General features: G+C 51.6%; 5 protein-coding genes across 5 annotated transcripts; 3 read left to right on the plus strand and 2 right to left on the minus strand.

Moving 5' to 3' along the window:
• Window positions 1-13: 13 nt before the first annotated feature.
• Window positions 14-1,638, minus strand: CC1G_01529 (guanyl nucleotide binding protein; the record flags this gene model as incomplete). Its single annotated transcript, XM_001833800.2, has 7 exons — window positions 14-163; window positions 249-482; window positions 558-834; window positions 891-973; window positions 1,030-1,243; window positions 1,351-1,419; window positions 1,487-1,638. 7 exons carry the CDS (start codon window positions 1,636-1,638, stop codon window positions 14-16), a joined length of 1,179 nt encoding a protein of 392 aa, XP_001833852.2.
• An 806-nt stretch (window positions 1,639-2,444) lies between these two features.
• CC1G_01530 (alpha-mannosidase) lies at window positions 2,445-7,529 on the plus strand (the record flags this gene model as incomplete). Its single annotated transcript, XM_001833801.2, has 20 exons — window positions 2,445-2,683; window positions 2,743-2,815; window positions 3,110-3,173; window positions 3,228-3,501; window positions 3,556-3,738; window positions 3,791-4,179; window positions 4,235-4,277; window positions 4,365-4,500; window positions 4,549-4,632; window positions 4,696-4,845; window positions 4,980-5,060; window positions 5,112-5,214; window positions 5,426-5,815; window positions 5,876-5,975; window positions 6,029-6,105; window positions 6,167-6,297; window positions 6,354-6,456; window positions 6,510-6,770; window positions 6,821-7,400; window positions 7,475-7,529. The coding sequence occupies 20 exons, from the start codon at window positions 2,445-2,447 to the stop codon at window positions 7,527-7,529; spliced, it is 3,516 nt and encodes a 1,171-aa protein (XP_001833853.2).
• Window positions 7,530-8,310: 781 nt separating this feature from the next.
• On the plus strand, window positions 8,311-8,945 carry CC1G_01531 (hypothetical protein; the record flags this gene model as incomplete). The annotated part of the gene is made up of 2 exons (XM_001833802.2): window positions 8,311-8,619; window positions 8,697-8,945. 2 exons carry the CDS (start codon window positions 8,311-8,313, stop codon window positions 8,943-8,945), a joined length of 558 nt encoding a protein of 185 aa, XP_001833854.2.
• Window positions 8,946-9,109: 164 nt separating this feature from the next.
• On the minus strand, window positions 9,110-10,166 carry CC1G_01532 (thymidylate synthase; the record flags this gene model as incomplete). The annotated part of the gene is made up of 2 exons (XM_001833803.2): window positions 9,599-10,166; window positions 9,110-9,525 (listed from the first exon to the last, which is right to left on the minus strand). The coding sequence occupies exons 1-2, from the start codon at window positions 10,140-10,142 to the stop codon at window positions 9,110-9,112; spliced, it is 960 nt and encodes a 319-aa protein (XP_001833855.1). The 5' UTR covers window positions 10,143-10,166.
• A 2,032-nt stretch (window positions 10,167-12,198) lies between these two features.
• CC1G_01534 (ICS) lies at window positions 12,199-16,145 on the plus strand (the record flags this gene model as incomplete). Its single annotated transcript, XM_001833805.2, has 16 exons — window positions 12,199-12,233; window positions 12,303-12,613; window positions 12,852-12,986; window positions 13,064-13,123; window positions 13,366-13,412; window positions 13,476-13,529; window positions 13,581-13,663; window positions 13,721-13,755; window positions 13,815-13,909; window positions 13,976-14,153; window positions 14,210-14,415; window positions 14,467-14,651; window positions 14,783-15,387; window positions 15,440-15,577; window positions 15,635-15,891; window positions 16,125-16,145. The coding sequence occupies 16 exons, from the start codon at window positions 12,199-12,201 to the stop codon at window positions 16,143-16,145; spliced, it is 2,445 nt and encodes an 814-aa protein (XP_001833857.2).
• Between the last annotated feature and the right edge of the window lie 181 nt (window positions 16,146-16,326).

Below are 16,326 nucleotides of genomic sequence, written 5' to 3' on the forward strand. Positions count from 1 at the left end.
GATGAAGGTATGGTTAGAGGACGGATGGGTATGCACCTTTGTGAGCGTCGAACCTGAAGTCGGGGAAAGAGGTGGAGGTTTCTTGAATGGATGCCTCCTCGTCTTGACTGTCTTGAGCATCGCCTTCGGCTTTCTGCAGGTCGAATACCGCGATTTCACCATTCTGTCGTCGACATAGCAGTTATAAGTTAGAATATCTCGTCCACGCGCAACGCAACGTAACGAAAAAAAGGAAGGAAGACACATACGGAATTACCGACTCCCATATACCTCCCAACCACATCTAATCCAAAATGCATCTTCTGATTACGCATTGAGATTGGAACGGGTGTTGGGTTCCCTGAGGAATCCAATGGGCGGGCATCGAAGATTCTGAGAGGGGAGTGGACGTTGGAGCGGATGTCCCAGCTGTAGATGAGGTTGTTTGCGATGCCTCGGTAGGTGGCGTAGAGGATGTGTGGGCGGTATGGGTTGAATTGCATCTAAACATGACAACAGTTTTTCGGTTACACTCTCATTCCACTCACTCGAGAATGGGACAGAAAGAATTAACGCACCTGGACGACCCCGGCTCTAGGCCCCCCTCCAACGCTCATAACCATCGCCTCCTGCGACTCGACCCATAAGCCGATGTTGTCTGGTCTCGGGGTTAGGGTGCCAGCTGCGAAGAGTGTGTCGTCTGCGCCGTAGAGGGTGGAGAATGCCAAGGAGGAGATGATGCCTTTTAGACCGTCTTTGCTTTTTTTGGAGGGTGTGGTGGGGAGGCGGGTGCCTTCGGAGCCTGGGCGGTTAACGTCGAAGATTTCGATGGTGTCTTCGAAGCCGCAGTAGAGTCTGGGGGGAGGTGGTGGGGTGAGGAAAGGGAGGGGGAAAAGAGTTCTGAGGCTTACCGTTCGCCGGTAAAGTTGAAGGAGAGGCTGTGAGGTGCTATTTGGCGTTCCCTGTGGTCGACGATTGGGTAGGAGGCTCGTAGCTTGTCGATAGTCAGTCAGTCATGTCTGTTAGATATGTGGATTGAAATGAACTCACCCTTCCGTCCCTGGCATCCAATAGCTTCACAGGGCATTCCCTGACAGACGCGACGAAGCAGAACCCAGCTAGTGCTTCTGGTCTACAACTGGCCGTCGGAAACCACTCTGTTGCGACTAACGGCGAGGCTTGGGGAAGTGTGAGTTTTAGCTGGGGTTTGGAAGGAGGGTCTTCTTGTTCTCCTAGCAGAAGGGATGCCTTGTGAGTCTTGGTACTTTGGAAAGAAGTCCGCTTGAGGATGAGTCATCTACCTGTAATTCTTGAATTAGCGATTTTACATTTCGAGACTGCGTTTGAGTTTTTGGAAAGAATGGGACATACGAGTCGAATTCGAAGATTTGGATAGTGTGGTTTTCGAGGTGTGTTAGGAAGGCTGATCCGTCTGGTGTACTTAAAAGTCTATTCAGTACGCTATGTAACTCCAAGTTGAAGCTTTGAGATTCGAGAGCAGACATACAATTTGGCGTAGCGAGAGAAATTCCCGGTGGTGCTACCTTCATGATCGTCGTCTTGGGTTTCTTGGACAGTGGTGAAGGATGGACGCTTGCTGAACTCGTAATTCGGTGGTTCCCAGGTGTATTGGAGATCGTGGGTTGGGTCGGAGGACATACTGCGACTGCAGAGGATGGCGTTGACGGTTGGAAGCGGGAGGAGATGAGATGATGCACTGGTCGCTCGACGCTATCGCGGGCGTGGGAGGGGAAGGTGATGCCATCATTTTCGGCCGAGAACGGCGCATGGGCGCTTGTTTGGGAGTCAGGGGCGGGGTTCCACTTCGTTTGGGATTCGGAGGTTGAGAGAACAGGATGCTGGACGCAGTAGAAGTAGAGTGAGAGCTCTCTTGCACGTTGGGCAAGGCGCTGCGAAGCAAATTGCATGAAGAAACCGTGCGATCGCGAGTCCGAGCTCGTTTCTATGATTGGTAGTTGCACGAGTGGGCCGAGTGGTCTTCTGATTGTTAGGAATAGACAGGACGTATTGTTATCACATTGTCCATTACCCCAGACGCCTATTTCTGTCCTTCTTTCGCTCTGTTGCATTCTATTTTTGCCTGCGAAGCGCGTCCGTGACGGCCTGGAGGAGCTCCATGCTCAGGTGGTCCCCCGCCAGAGGCGGAGTCCCTGCTTTGCGCATGAATTACCCAGAGCCAGGCCAATGCTCTACCCAGAGGGACCTTTGAAAGTCTATCTACGCTCTTTTCAACCCCCAAGCCGACCTCCTGGCCTCTACGTTACAGTACAGTCTTCCCAGGTCCAGGAACCTGCCAGTTCTGGAACATTTGCTTCCGGTTTTGTTACCCCGCACGCCAAGCCATCACATACCCTTGGCAACTTCTAAACTCCGCCTTACCTTCCCAGGGCGGTCGCAAGTCGTAATCGCCTGCCTTTCCTGACCGTCTCTTCCAACCCACCACCATGTCCTGCCACCATCGTTCAGGATATTCACCAGCTTACCCGCCGCCGCCGTCGTCTGCGACGACGACGACGAGCGGGGACTACCCAGAACTCAATTACAGCCCTGGTGCTAAATGGATCAAGCACCTTACCCAGTCGAGGTTGAACAACTTCCAGGGCGGGCATTTCAACGACTACAATCTCTCGTCTGTTCTCTTTACACAGAGGAAGGATAGTCCTGAATATGTCAAGCTCAAGGTGTAAGTCATATCTACAGCCTTCTCGAGAGAAATGGCTAAAGGCAGACTGCACAATCTAGTTGGAGCGCGCCTGGGCAGACCAAACCGACGTTCGAGGAGGCCATGCAACAGAAGTTCAGGACTGCTCGGAAGGTACGCGACATGGCTTTAGTTTATCTATGTATCTGACCCCCCGACAGGGAGAATCGTTTGGACCGTCTTGTAAGGTTTCTCGTTACTGATGCTCGCGTGCGGGTCGCTTATTGTTCAATTAGGGGTAAGCTATTCGAGTTCGACTTTCATTTTATGCAAAGGTCTCAGTCATGTGCCTAGACAAACCACTGGTGGCAAGTCACCGTCCATATTCCCCAAGACTGGGATCAGTATGAACGTGTTCAGTGTGCGTTCTGTTCATCGTTCAGCGAGGGACCGTTTCCTAAACCCCAGACAGTCGAATTTGACCCAGGATGCGAAGCGATGATTTACAGTATGGATGGAACACCTCTTCAAGGTAAGCATGCCTTCTCGTTGCGCGTCCTTCTCCATACTCATGGGAATCGTATAGGCATCACAGGTGGATTCGGCGGTGACCGCCGTGTTGACTACATCATCCCACCTGAAGCCCGTGCCCGAGGTGTTCACGAGTTCGTCATCGAATCAAGCTGCAATGGCATGTTCGGCGTCCCATGGAGCGGCGATATCATCGCTCCTCCTGACATGAACCGGTACTTCCGCCTCGCTTCAGCTGACCTTGTCGTCCCGAATCAGGAAGCATGGCGGTTGCTGTGGGACTGGGAGGCATTGAAGCAAATCATTAGCAACGTTCCAGGGAACACTATGTCCGTGCTCGGTTGAAGCTTGGCAGACTGTATGATGCTAATCGTGATTGACAGCCTTCAGAACAAAGCCTTGACGGCGGCCAACGAGATTATGAACGTCTTCGACAAGGGCGATTTGGCGGCCATTCTCAGAGCACGCAAGTTGGCCGATGAAGTCTTTGGTGAAGGATGGGAGGAGAAGGGCGCGGACATCTACAAGGAAGGGCCCGAAAGACCCACAATCTGGGGTATTGGACAGTGCGTGAATTTTACTACACTTGTAACCGTGTCGTTGACATGGTTTTCTTAGCTGCCATATCGACTCTGCTTGGCTGTGGCCTTACCGCGTCACCCAGCAAAAGGTCGCTCGTTCATGGTCCACTCAGATAGATTTGATGGAGCGCTACCCCGAACATCGCTTTGCATGCTCGTCCGCCCAGCAGTACAAGTGGCTCGAACTTCTCTACCCTGCACTCTTCCTCAACGTCAAGCAAAAGATCGCTGAAGGAAAGTTCCACCCCATTGGAGGCTCGTGGGTCGAAAACGATGGAAATATGCCTAGCGGAGAAGCGCTGGCCAGGCAACTTGTAGCTGGACAGCGATACTTTGAGACTAGGTTTGGTATCCGATGTGAAGTCGGCTGGCTCCCTGACAGTTTTGGTTTGACTGGTGCATATCCTCAGATTATGAGGAAAGCGGGTGAGTTTAGCCTCCGATGCTCCGTGGAATGTTTGACATGCTAATCGACTTGTAGGGATGAAGTACTTTTTCACGCAGAAGCTTTCGTGGAACAATATGTGCGTCGTTCTCTCGCGTCCATCCGGCTTTCCTGCTAATTAATGGTCGACTTGCTTCTGCCGCCTGTTTTAATTTTTGGTATACAGCAACAAGTTCCCGCATAGTACTTTCAACTGGGTTGGTATCGATGGCACTCAGGTCCTGTGTCATATGACGCCGGTCGAGACGTATACCGCGCAAGCCACGGTTCATGACATCAAGAAGGGGTTGGAGAACCACAAGGTTGGTCGATCTACTCACTCATGGTGCTCATTTTAACCTGTTGGATAGAATCTTGAATCCTCGGATACTGCGCTACTTGTTTTCGGAAACGGTGATGGAGGAGGCGGACCATTGTCGAAGATGTTGGAGAACGTAAGTCCCACCCATCTTTTGCCGCAACGACATCCATAGTATACTCATCGATTGTGTACTTAGCTTCGTCGAATTCGAGCGGTCACTAACAAGCATCGTGAACTTCCTCCTGTTGATATGGGACATAGTGTTGATGATTTCTTCCATGATCTTGAGAAGACGTCCGGGGAGGGGAAGAGGTTGCCGAATTGGCATGGGGAGTTGTACCTCGAGGTGAGTGGGTTGTTTTTGGTTTGTGTCCGTGGGCGGGTGTCGTCCTGTTTAGTATTTATGGGCGGGTGTTGTCCTGTTTAGTGTCCAGGGAAAAGTGCCGTCCAGGATCAATGGGCTGACTTCTTTCATTCTAGTTCCATCGTGGCACGTATACGTCGCACGGATCTATCAAGAAGGGAAATAGGCACTCGGAGATTCTGTTGAGGGATGTTGAGGTGCGTTATTTGCATTGTCGCATAGATCATGTATTTGACTAGTCATTATAGCTGGTCGCGTCTCTGGCTTCCCTCTACAAGTATCACAAGAACAGCTATATCTATCCCAAGAAAGACATTGACGAAGCATGGGAGAAGGTTTTGTTGAATCAATGTAAGTGGCTTTCCGTGATCTCCTGGCGTTCTGGCTGACGTCGCGGTTCTCTTAGTCCATGATGGTAAGAAAAGTCCAAATGTCATAGCGCTAACGTGCTCATCTCAACCCGCCTGCAGTCCTTCCTGGATCATCGATGCGAGTATCCATCATCCGTGCTTGGATTTTGAGCCCTGCTGACTTTGGTATTTCAGTGGCATGGTTTACGAAGACGCCGAGCAGTTGTACGCTGAAGTGAAGCGTGACGGAGAAGCGATCCTTGAAGAAGCGCTCTCCGTCCTCTTCCCCAACTCTATGCCTCTGACATCCAACACGCAGTCCAAGGCCCTCACCGGTGGCGCCAAGGTTGTCGCCCTGAACACGACTTTCTTCCCTCGCCTGGATGTCGTCCAGGTTCCTTTGGGCAGCTCTCCTGGAGGCAATGGTTGGGGTTGGAGCACTCCTGGCGGCTCCACGCAATCTATTCGTTCTCAGGTTCATCAAGTGAGCGAGGATGGCAAGGTTGGGTGGGGGATTATGCAGTGTGCGCGAGGTGGTGGAGCGATTGGCGAGTTGGTCACTGGTAGTAATGAGTTGAGGGCTAGGTTGAAGCCTGTTTCTGGTTGGTCTTTTTTTTCTGGTCGTATAGGAGGATGGCGCTGATATAGCTTTGGTTTGACAGTTTATACGAATGGAAGCGATCACTTTGTACTGCGCAATTCGACTGTGCAGTTGACGATTTCTGAGGGCAGGATTACCAGTTTGCTTGATGTTCAACTTGAGTACGTGTTTCTTGACCTGCGTGAATTTGACTTAACGTTGATCGCCTTGGCAGTCGTGAGTTGATCCAGGAAGGCCAAACTGGTGGATTGGTCATCTTCGAGGATAGGCCTAACTACTGGGATGCCTGGGGTATGTCTTCTCGTACCTCCGACTCTTCTAACGCTAAGCCTGACGTGTGTTTGCAATGCAGATGTTGAAATCCACCATCTTGAAGTGAAGAAATCGCTCAAGTTTTCGAATGTTTCTGTCGTTGCTCAGGGTCCTCTCTATGCTGCTGTTCGTGCGGAGGTCAAGTATGGGCAGAGTACGATCGTGCTTACGGTACGTATGGTTTCTCCACCTGATCTGTCTATTCTCATTAGGTGGGCATTTCGCAGATATCCTTGGGTGCTACAACTGCCACTGTTCGCGAGAACTCCCGCTCGTTCTTCAACTTTGAAGCTGTGGTTGACTGGCGTCAGCGACACGAGTTCCTCAAATGTAAGTGTCCACCTTTTGCTTTCCGTACCAGAGCCTGATATACGTTCTTCCAGTTGAACTGCCCTTGAGCATTCACAGCCCCAATGCCACCTACGAAACCCAGTTTGGCCATGTTCAGCGTCCAACGCACAAGAATACCACTTGGGACATGGCCAAGTTTGAGGTTTGCGGTCACAAGTATGCCGACCTCAGTGAGTTCGGATATGGTGTTGCGTACCTTTCGGAATCCAAGTATGGATTCTCGTGCTTGGGTAATTTGTTGTCCATTAGTTTGTTGCGAGCTGCTACTGCTCCGGATGCTGAACAGGATCAAGGTGAGTCGCCGTGTTCTATCGATGATGTGCTTGTGCTAACCTGGGTACAGGCGAACACAAGTTCTCGTGGGCTGTTTATCCCCACGAAGGGCATTTCCTGGAGTCGGACGTTCCCGTTGCTGGATACCTCTACAACTCCCCTCTCCGCGTTCGAGTTGTTCCTCCAGGCACCGAAGACCTTCTCTCGACCCATCGTCCCCTGTTCGCCATCGACGGTGCGCGCAATGTCTTCCTCGAGACTGTCAAGCGTGGCGAGTACGACTCGTACGATGCGCCTTTCACTCTCGAGTCTGCGGACTCGGACTCGGAGGGTGACGAGCCGGCTGCGACTAGGACGACGCTCGTGTTGAGGTTGTACGAGGCGTATGGTGGGCATGCTTCCGGCAACCTGCTCATCTCGAACCGTCTCCCCGTCGTTGAGGCCTATGAGACCAATCTCCTCGAGGACGATCAGGATGCAGTTGGACTTCGTCTTCTGTCCGTTCAGTCTGCCAACAACAACGAGGATGGTGTCAAGTCGCATTCGTGGGGCAAGAGTATTCCGTTGAAGTTCAGAGGATTTGAGGTCAAGACGATTAAACTTGTTCTTGGTGCGCCTCCGAGTCCTCCTCCTCGGTCGCAGAAAACTGGGTATGTGTTTGTTGGTTGATGGTTTTTTTTGGGTTGTGGGTGGTTAGCTCATGGGTGATTTTTTGTTTTTGTAGGGAGAAGAGGTCTAGTTGGGTGAATGTTGATGAGGATAGGTTTATGGATCTTTGATCCTTTTTCGACCCTGACGGGCTCGGAGGATGTACGCCGTGCGTGCCGGGATTGCTGTTCGTCCGCCCCTACTTATGCTTCTCGTTGCTTCTATCTCTCTCTTCGTGTGTACCATAGTGCTCGCTCTCTCACACACTTTGCTCTGCGTTGTGTCCCTCCCTGTACCATTTACTTTGTATGTGTTTCGTGTGTGTGTTTGTACCAACAGTGTTGATTCATCGTTCATCTTCGGCACGTTCGTCCCGTGGTTCCAAGTTCTCGACTTCCTTGTTGATGGGCGTAAGTCTTTAGATCCTGAATCACGTCAAGCCGTCAGTGAGGCGAGGTGAGGTTTCCCGAATTCGCGTTATTGCCTTCGGGTCTACTACGGCTTTGCTGGCAGGCAAGAGTAAGAGGTGTTCGTGATGCACCGAGGATACCTACAAAGGTGATGAATATACTTGAGCGCTAGCTTTGGTGTCATCGATAAATGAATGGCAACGTAAATACGATAGATGGATGGATAGATGGATGGATTCGCTGCTCCTTGCTTTCTTCAAGTGAGTTGCGGTATTTGACGGTCGATCGTCGACGTGAGCGCTCACAGTGTGCCGCCCCCTTGCAGCCCCCGTTCGGCACGGTGATTAAACCCTGTTAATGTTCTTCGGGAGCTATATTCACTTTGGTCTTCTTAGTCTGCTACCACCACCACCACCACCACCATCGTCCCGTCAGCCCACCTGCAGTCCTCTCGCTGTCAGCCCACCTGAAGGCTCTTTCGTTGTCAGCGCTCAGCCCACCCATGTCTCCACAAGCTTCAAGTTCCACTCTCCAAATCGACGTGACCTCTGCCACCAGGCCCGGGATGCGGTCCAGGGCAGGCAGCATGATGGCGGTGGCATCGACGCCGACCGAGCTGCGCGATCACTCCGTCGACAGCAGCGCATGGGTCGTCCCCGACCACATCGTCGTCAACGACTTTATGTTTTGTGCGGAGCATGGGGACGAGTACTGCCATGCGTGCTGTTGTGACCATCGGCTTACGAATAATATAAGGATCGAGGATGAGCTGGAGGGTGTGGAGAAGTTTGATTTTGAGTTGGATTGGGAGGTGAGTTTCTTCTAATTACTAGTTACAGGTCACGGTGCTGGAAGGAGGGTGGGTGCTTAAGACGAGTGGATTTTCAGGACCGACAATCTATAAACGTTTATGCGTTGGGTGCAGTGGCGGATATCACTACCGAGGATTCCTTCCAATGCGAGAAACACGAGACGGTCGATTGCAAGGAGTGTTTCAATTGGGTGGAGGTTGTGAAGAAGCATGCGGAGGCTGTGGAAGAGTTTGGGAGGTGGAATTTGGGGAGTGCGCATAAGGAGGGGTCGGTGTTGCAGGAGGCGATGGAGAGGCTGGCTGTGGAGAAGAAGCGGGGGGAATGAGGAAGGGTGTTTTTGTTGGTTTTTCGCTGGGTCGACAGGCTTTGGGATGCTCCGTGGCGGAAAATAGGGGTAAACGCGTCGCGTCGGGGATCATACAAGTTACAATACAAACTGGTAGTACAACAGATAGGGAACTACATAATTAATATCTGATTATACACGATTTAAACGCTCATTTTCATAGCAATAGGTCCATGGGGGTTGTATCCCTCGACAACGAAATCCTCATACTTGAAGTCCTCGATATCCACAATCCCTTCCCGTGCCCATCTGATCTTGGGGAACGGTCTCGGTTCCCGTTTGAGCTGCTCCTCGAGCGCCTCGACGTGGTCCCTGTAAACGTGAGCGTCGCCGAGCTGGATGATGAGTTCGTGCGCCTCCGTTCCGGTGACGTGTGCGATCATGTGGGTTAATAGCGCGTAGGATGCGATGTTGAAGGGGATTCCGAGTCCGAGGTCGGCTGAGCGTTGGTACATGAGGCAGGAGAGGCGGGGTTTGCGGGTAGGGTCCGATTGGGGAGGGAGTTGAACGTAGAATTGGCACATCATGTGACATGGTGGAAGCGCCATTTGGGGTATATCTGTAGACATGGGATGAAATGAAACACGCGTTACTTTGTGGACGCCGGGTGTTGAGGGGGAAGTGAAGCGCACCTTTGGGGTTCCAAGCGCTCAGGATTATACGCCGATCGGTAGGGTTTTCCTTGATTTTCTTGATGCATTCTCGGAGCTGGTCGACGCCCTGACCTGTATAGTCCGCGTCGCAATCGACGTATTCTGCTCCGAAATGCCTCCATTGGAATCCATACACGGGACCCAAATCCCCTTCGCGTCGGTGTCCAAGCCCTCTACTCTCCAAAAACTCCTTCGAGCCATTGCCGTCCCAAATCTTGATCCCCTTCTCGGAAAGGAGCTTGGAATCCGTGCATCCGTGGACGAACCACAGCAGTTCTTCGATGATACCGCGTAAGAAGGTGCGTTTTGTGGTTAATAGCGGTAGTGTCGCGTCTAAAAGTGAGAATCTGAATGAAGGAGGCGCGAAAAGCGCGATTGTGCCGGTTCCAGTCCGGTCTGGTCGAATGTCTCCAGTGTCAAGGACGCGTCGGATGAGGGAGAGGTATTGGTATTCTTCGTGATCTCCCTTCTTCGCAGTAGCCGATGATCCGTTTTGGCAAGTTGGAGATGTCTCGATGGTCATTTCGATGAGCGGGGTGAAGGTAAGAAGGAAGGATTGGTGAAGGGAAACGTTGACACGCGTTGAAGGAGAACAAATTAGTGTGCGGCGATCGCCGAGAATATACGGGGTTAGCGGGCTTCAGATAAGATAAGATTCGTGCATCATACGCGAGATACCAAAGGACTTGCTTAGGCGATAGCAATGGCTCGGGAGCGATATTGCTACCCTATGGAGGTTGGCTTATTCCAGTACAATAGTCAGTATTTTACCGACCGAACACGAGGAAAATGTAATTCTTGCCCAAGGCTGGAATCGAACTCGCGGCCTTCCCTCCGTCCATCAACGAAACGCAGCTGCACGTCTCCTATAGGGGATGGCGAACTTGGTCCAGGATTCATTTTTCCCCTCCCTATGTACATAGTCTCAATTTTCCCTCGTCTCCTCAACATCAGTTGATGGGAATTCGGTTATACCGTCTCAGCCCATCCACACAACCCATGGAATATCTCCATTTCAATCCACCAAAGCCATGGAGGATAGAGTAACATTAATCCAGGTTGTCGACACCCTGATTCGTTGAAAAGATGCCAACCGTTGGGGCGATCCATTGGCATATTGGAATAAGATGTAGTGCAATTTGTTCTGTTCTAAAACAGGCTCACATACACTCAGTGTTAATGTGCGTGGTGGAACTGTAGGCTACAGAGGTAAATCGACTAAACTAGCTACGTAGCCGTAATATTTTCGTGTTCTTTTCCCTCCAACGCGGGCCCCAATGTCCAATAGGTGCGCAGTCGGGGAGATGGCGTGAGTGAACGCATATGTAATGTCACGGGATACTGGATTCCTACACCATTCCGCCGTTCGCCCTCCCAGATCGTCCCTTGCCATTTCATTAGTAGTGTCTGGAACTTTAACTCAGACTTGGCCGCCTTCGACGTTCCATTGCGGGGCGACAGCATGTAAGATTTAGATACTGTGAGTATTTGGCCCAGAATCTCTATCCTCTATGCCTCGCACACAAACTAATTCGGATATGTAGCTTAATTCCCGCATATCGAATAGTCCCCAGTCACTACTGTAACTCCTCCGTGGTTCCCTGGAGCATCGGCATTGCAGCAACTCATCCTCGTTCCGGGCGCACACAATGCACCATATTCAGATCCTTCCACGGACTGGATACCCCTGTATACCATCAACCCACAGGTTAAAGCAAAGGAAAACATCGATCTCGGTGTATCCATCCACACGCGGCACACCCACAACTTATGATGGATTTCCACAATGGAATGCCCGAATCGCAGGAATGTGACGGGAAAATAGTATCAGAGGGCTGGATACCCAGGAGCGCCCATCGCATTGATTCCGTATTCCTTCTCATTTTCACGCCTCGCAGGGCCTTGTTGGGCGGGTTCCAAGAAACGAACCTGTGGGGAAACGCGTCCGAAAGATTTCCGAGTCGGCTCGTGGTAAACGTCGGCATCTCAGCGGCGGTTACCGGCGTTCAACGCAGCTCTTGGCGAAAATCGTTGGCCCATTTTACACTTGCCTCAATGTACGGGCTTGTACTTGCTGTGGATTGGATTGTGTGTCTCCAAGACGTGAACATAGATATTTGCAAGTATCTTTGCTCAATCTGTCCCTGATACGTTTTCTGATAATCATGTCCAATGTTTCTTACCGATGTTGGTTTCAGCTAGACAATATAGGTCCTACTGTGGGCGACCGTCGCCTGTATGGCTGGGTTCTCTGTTTCCTTTGTGCATAGGGCCACAGCCGAATCGCAATGTTCGTCGAGATCGAGCCAGCCTATCTAGCACCCTGCCAGACTGGGCACTAACCCAGTAGGGCTACCGGTTACCCCCATATCCCAAGGACAGCAGATCCATCTTGCGCCGCAAGCGGGTGTTCGAGTCGGGGCACGTTTCGCGAATGTTGGCATGCGAAGCCTCAATCTTCATTCCTATATCATTAGAAGCAATGTTCGGTGACTGTCCAGGCGGTAAACTGGCATTCCGAGATGGCGGAAGCCACGCTGGGGACGGTGTACCTACCCTCCACCGAATCGGCTGCGACCATGATCGGTCGAAGCCTTTGGGGCTCTTCGATTTGGTATGTAGGCGATATCATATAAAGCTCTGCTCGTGTTTCAAGAGGTCTCAATTCTCTCGTTCCTCACAGCCATACCATGGGGCTTGAGAACCGCATTCCCGTCGAGAATCTGCCCCAAAGCCAGGCTCTCGATTCAGCAACCTTTCGTCCACCGCCATTGGACGGATCTCTCGAAGCAGCAGAACTGTATGACTGGCATCGCAGCAACAACACCGAACACACCTTATTCGTGTACAGTCAACAGGATGGTAACATTCGGACGATTCGTTGGCCAGAGGCAGTCGACGCAATTCATGTCGGGGCGAAGTTCGTCAGGAAAGTGACGAATTGGGTGCCTGGAATGACTGAGACTCCGGTTGTTGGAATGGTAGTTGCTTCAGGTGAGTATTAATCTATTCGATTTCAGACCGCCTCTGACGCTAGTTTCAGATTCTATCTCATACTGGACTATGTTTTCGGCGATCTACCGAGCAGGTTGCGTCGCCTTTCCGATATCTCCTCGAAACTCGCCATCCGCCGTAGCTCACCTGATCACCAGCGTCAATGTTACGCACCTCTTTGTCGGCAGAGAGCCGGCTATGGGCGCACTCACAAATGCTGCGCTGGATCTCATTTCAGCACCCGAAGAACGACCACGACTTGTGCAAATGCCGCTCTTTGAAGAACTCTATGGGCAACCACCCGTTGATCCCCAGGACGTTGTCTACGAGAAGCGTGGCTTGGATAGCAGGATTGCTTATTTGCATTCTTCTGGTGAGCGTCGATCCGAGAGCTGTAGAACTGCTCGGAAGCCGTCAGAAAAGTACCGCTGACATCGATCCCGTTTTCAGGTTCCACTTCTTTCCCGAAACCCATTCCTTTCAGCAGTCGGCGCTTCATCGAAATTGCATGTGCGTTTTATTTCGGGAGTAGGGATGTCACGGGTATGGTGTTGTCGATGCACACAGTCCCGATGTTCCATGCCTTGGGATTCATCCTCATGAGTTGTGTTGTACGTGGAAATCGCCTTTTACCAAATGAGTCTATCTGACACCTTCCATGCGACAGACATCGACGGGAATGATTACGTCGATGTTCGAACCTCGATTCCCAGCACAACCTCCGACTCCGCAAGCTCACTTTGACGCATCAGTGGCGACGGAATGCGACGTCGTGGTTTCCGTCCCCTCGGTCATTGAGGTAACGCTCCGGATACCGTGGCTTCCTGGTAGACATCTAACCGAACACCTTTTTTTTCGATAGGCGTGGTCCTCAAACTCAGAATACGTTGAATGGCTAGCCACTCGGACTGGCGTGGTACGTCCATCGTGCCCTGCTCTCGATGGTCACATTCCTGACGCCTGGTAGATGTTTGCTGGTGGTGCGCTGAGCAAAAGTGCAGGCGACTACCTTGTCTCCAAAGGTGTGAGAACGATGAATTTGTACGGAACGTAAGTCTTTGACATCGGTATCTCTGTCCATTGGTTCACATTGTCTTTTGCATCTAGCACCGAAACGGGCGGAATATCGAAGGTAGTTCCAGGTAAGGTCCCTTGCGACCCGTTCATCGTTCTGATATACTGAACCTGAACCTTCGCCTAGACGACGATACGGAATGGGAATACTTTCGCTTGTCGGAGGCTGTCGTGCCAGAACTTGACCCCCAGGGCGATGGGACGTATGAGCTCATACTGATGGTCAGTTACCTTTGAAGCTGAGCTCGGTACGGCGGTGTAGCTGATATCATTGGCGCTACGACTTAGCCTGGGCCAGTCAGCAACCTCATTCTTTCCAACACTACAGTTCGAGGCATCCCAGCGTATGCCACTTCCGATCTCCTCATTCCCCACCCAACGAAACCCCACCTCTACAAGATATACGGCAGGAAGGACGACCAGATTATCCACAGCACAGGCGAAAAAACCAACCCTACGCCTCTTGGTACGCATGACTTTGATAGGATGTAGTTTTTGTGAACTAACGCGATTCCTTACCAGAGGCCATCCTCAATCACGATACGCGAATCAAATCTGCTGTGCTCTTCGGAACTGGGCGCTTCCAAGTGGGCGTCCTGATCGACCCGGAACCTGGGTTGCTACCTGCAGGGGATGAGCGAGCGTTGGAAGAGTTCAAGTCTGCGATATGGCCTTCGATCCAGAAGATGAACGAGTATGCCCCTCAGCATTCTCGGCTATTCAAGGAGGTGCGTGTTGAATTCTGGTTTTCTCAGAGGTACAGCTAACCGCTTGTATAGATGATCATTCTTTCGAAGCCTTCGAAACCGTTCACCTACACCGCCAAGGGCACCGCTCGACGACAGGCGGTCATCCGAGACTACCAAGAAGAGATCGATGAGCTCTACGAAGCCACAGGATCTTCGTCTCTACTCTCTGTGGAGGTGGAGTTGCCCGTCGTTTGGAGCTACGGCAACACTCTCGAGTTCGTCAGAGAGGTCGTCAATTCCACTTTAACCAAGACCGTTGGCGACCAGGACGACATCTTCCACCATGGCTGTGATAGGTGCCGCTTATTATCGCATGGCATTGATTCAAAAGCTCATAAATCTACAGCTTGCAGGCCACGAACATCCGGAACGTCCTATTACGAGGCTTGAGGGATGGCGCAAAGGTCGATACTCTGTCGCTCGGGAAGGGAAACCTCGTCTACACCGCGCCCACAATCTCATCTTTAGCAGACCTCATGATGCGCACCATCGATCACAAGCCTTTGCCGCCCTCCGTCAATTCCTCACTCTCCACACGTGTCGAAAAGATGATGCAGATGGCCGACCACTATTCCCACTTCTCCCCTTCAGAGTCTGTGGCCGCTTTACCTTTGCACCTAACCCAGCCGAGGGGTCAAACTGCTGGACGTGTTGTCCTCTTGACAGGAACAACTGGCGCGTTGGGATCGTACATTTTGGAGGTGTTGTTGAAAGACAAGAGCGTTGGGAAGGTATACGCCCTGAACAGAAGGAGAAGGTCGTCATCGGCGACAACTATCTTGGATCGTCAGAAGAAAGTTTTCCAGGAGAAGGGTCTCGATGTTGCAATACTCGACGCTGCGTCCGGTCGACTTGAGCTCTTGGAAGGCGAACTCTCGAGGCCAGATTTTGGCCTCTCGAAGGATGTTCTTGGCGAGGTCGTGTCATCTGTGACCACGATTATACACAACGGTACGCCCCATTCACCTCTCTCCCAGGCTGACGTCGCTAAGCCTTCATTCAGCGTGGCCCGTGGATTTCAAGTTCTCACTCAAGTCATTCGAACCAATGATCAAAGGTCTCGGCAATTTGATTTCCTTCTCACTGGCATCACCGCTTCGTCCCACCGTACTTTTCGCCAGCACTTTCGCTGTCCTACAGAGTACGCCTTCCTCTTTTTTCAAGAATTGGCGGTTTATTGATCTATCAATTACCACAGATGCCACTCCATCGCCTACACCCTATCAGGAAGTCGAAATTCCGCCCGAGTATGCAATTGGCACTGGGTACACTGAATCCAAATGGGTCGCCGAAGAATTGTTGAGCCGAGCTTCGCGTGACATGGGCCTTCGTTCCCTGGTCGTTCGCGTTGGCCAGATCACTGGTGGTAATAACGGAACATGGAAACCGGAGGAGTGGTTCCCTTCATTGGTCATGAGCTCCCCCGACGTCGGTTCATTTCCAGACTGCGATAAGGTGAGCCTGTCTGCATTATGTGGCTGTATTTCTCGCTAAGTAATCTGCCAGTTGGTCGGCTGGATTCCACTCTCCACGGCAGCGAAAGCGTTCGTGGACTTCTCTCGGCACCCCATCTCTGGGCATCGAATCGCCCATCTCGTTCACCCGCGTCCAATTTCTTGGAATAAGGTCGCTTCAACGATCGCACAGGAGCTAGGCATCCCTTTGAGTCCCTTTGAAGATTGGCTTAGAACTGTTCGAACACTTTCTGAATCCTCTTCTTCAAAACTCGAAGACAACAAACTCAAGCATCTGCCGGTTCTCAAGCTTCTGACCTTCATGGAAACGTCGATCGCCGCTTCTCTCGCTGAACCCAATTGCGATGCAATGGGGATCCCTTTTGTCGACGTCTCGAATGCGCTCGAGTTCTCATCCACCCTTCGCGATCCTAAA

The sequence above is a fragment of the Coprinopsis cinerea genome (genome assembly GCF_000182895.1).
Source record: "Coprinopsis cinerea okayama7#130 chromosome 10 map unlocalized cont3.10, whole genome shotgun sequence".
Classification (NCBI taxonomy): Eukaryota; Fungi; Basidiomycota; class Agaricomycetes; order Agaricales; family Psathyrellaceae; genus Coprinopsis; species Coprinopsis cinerea.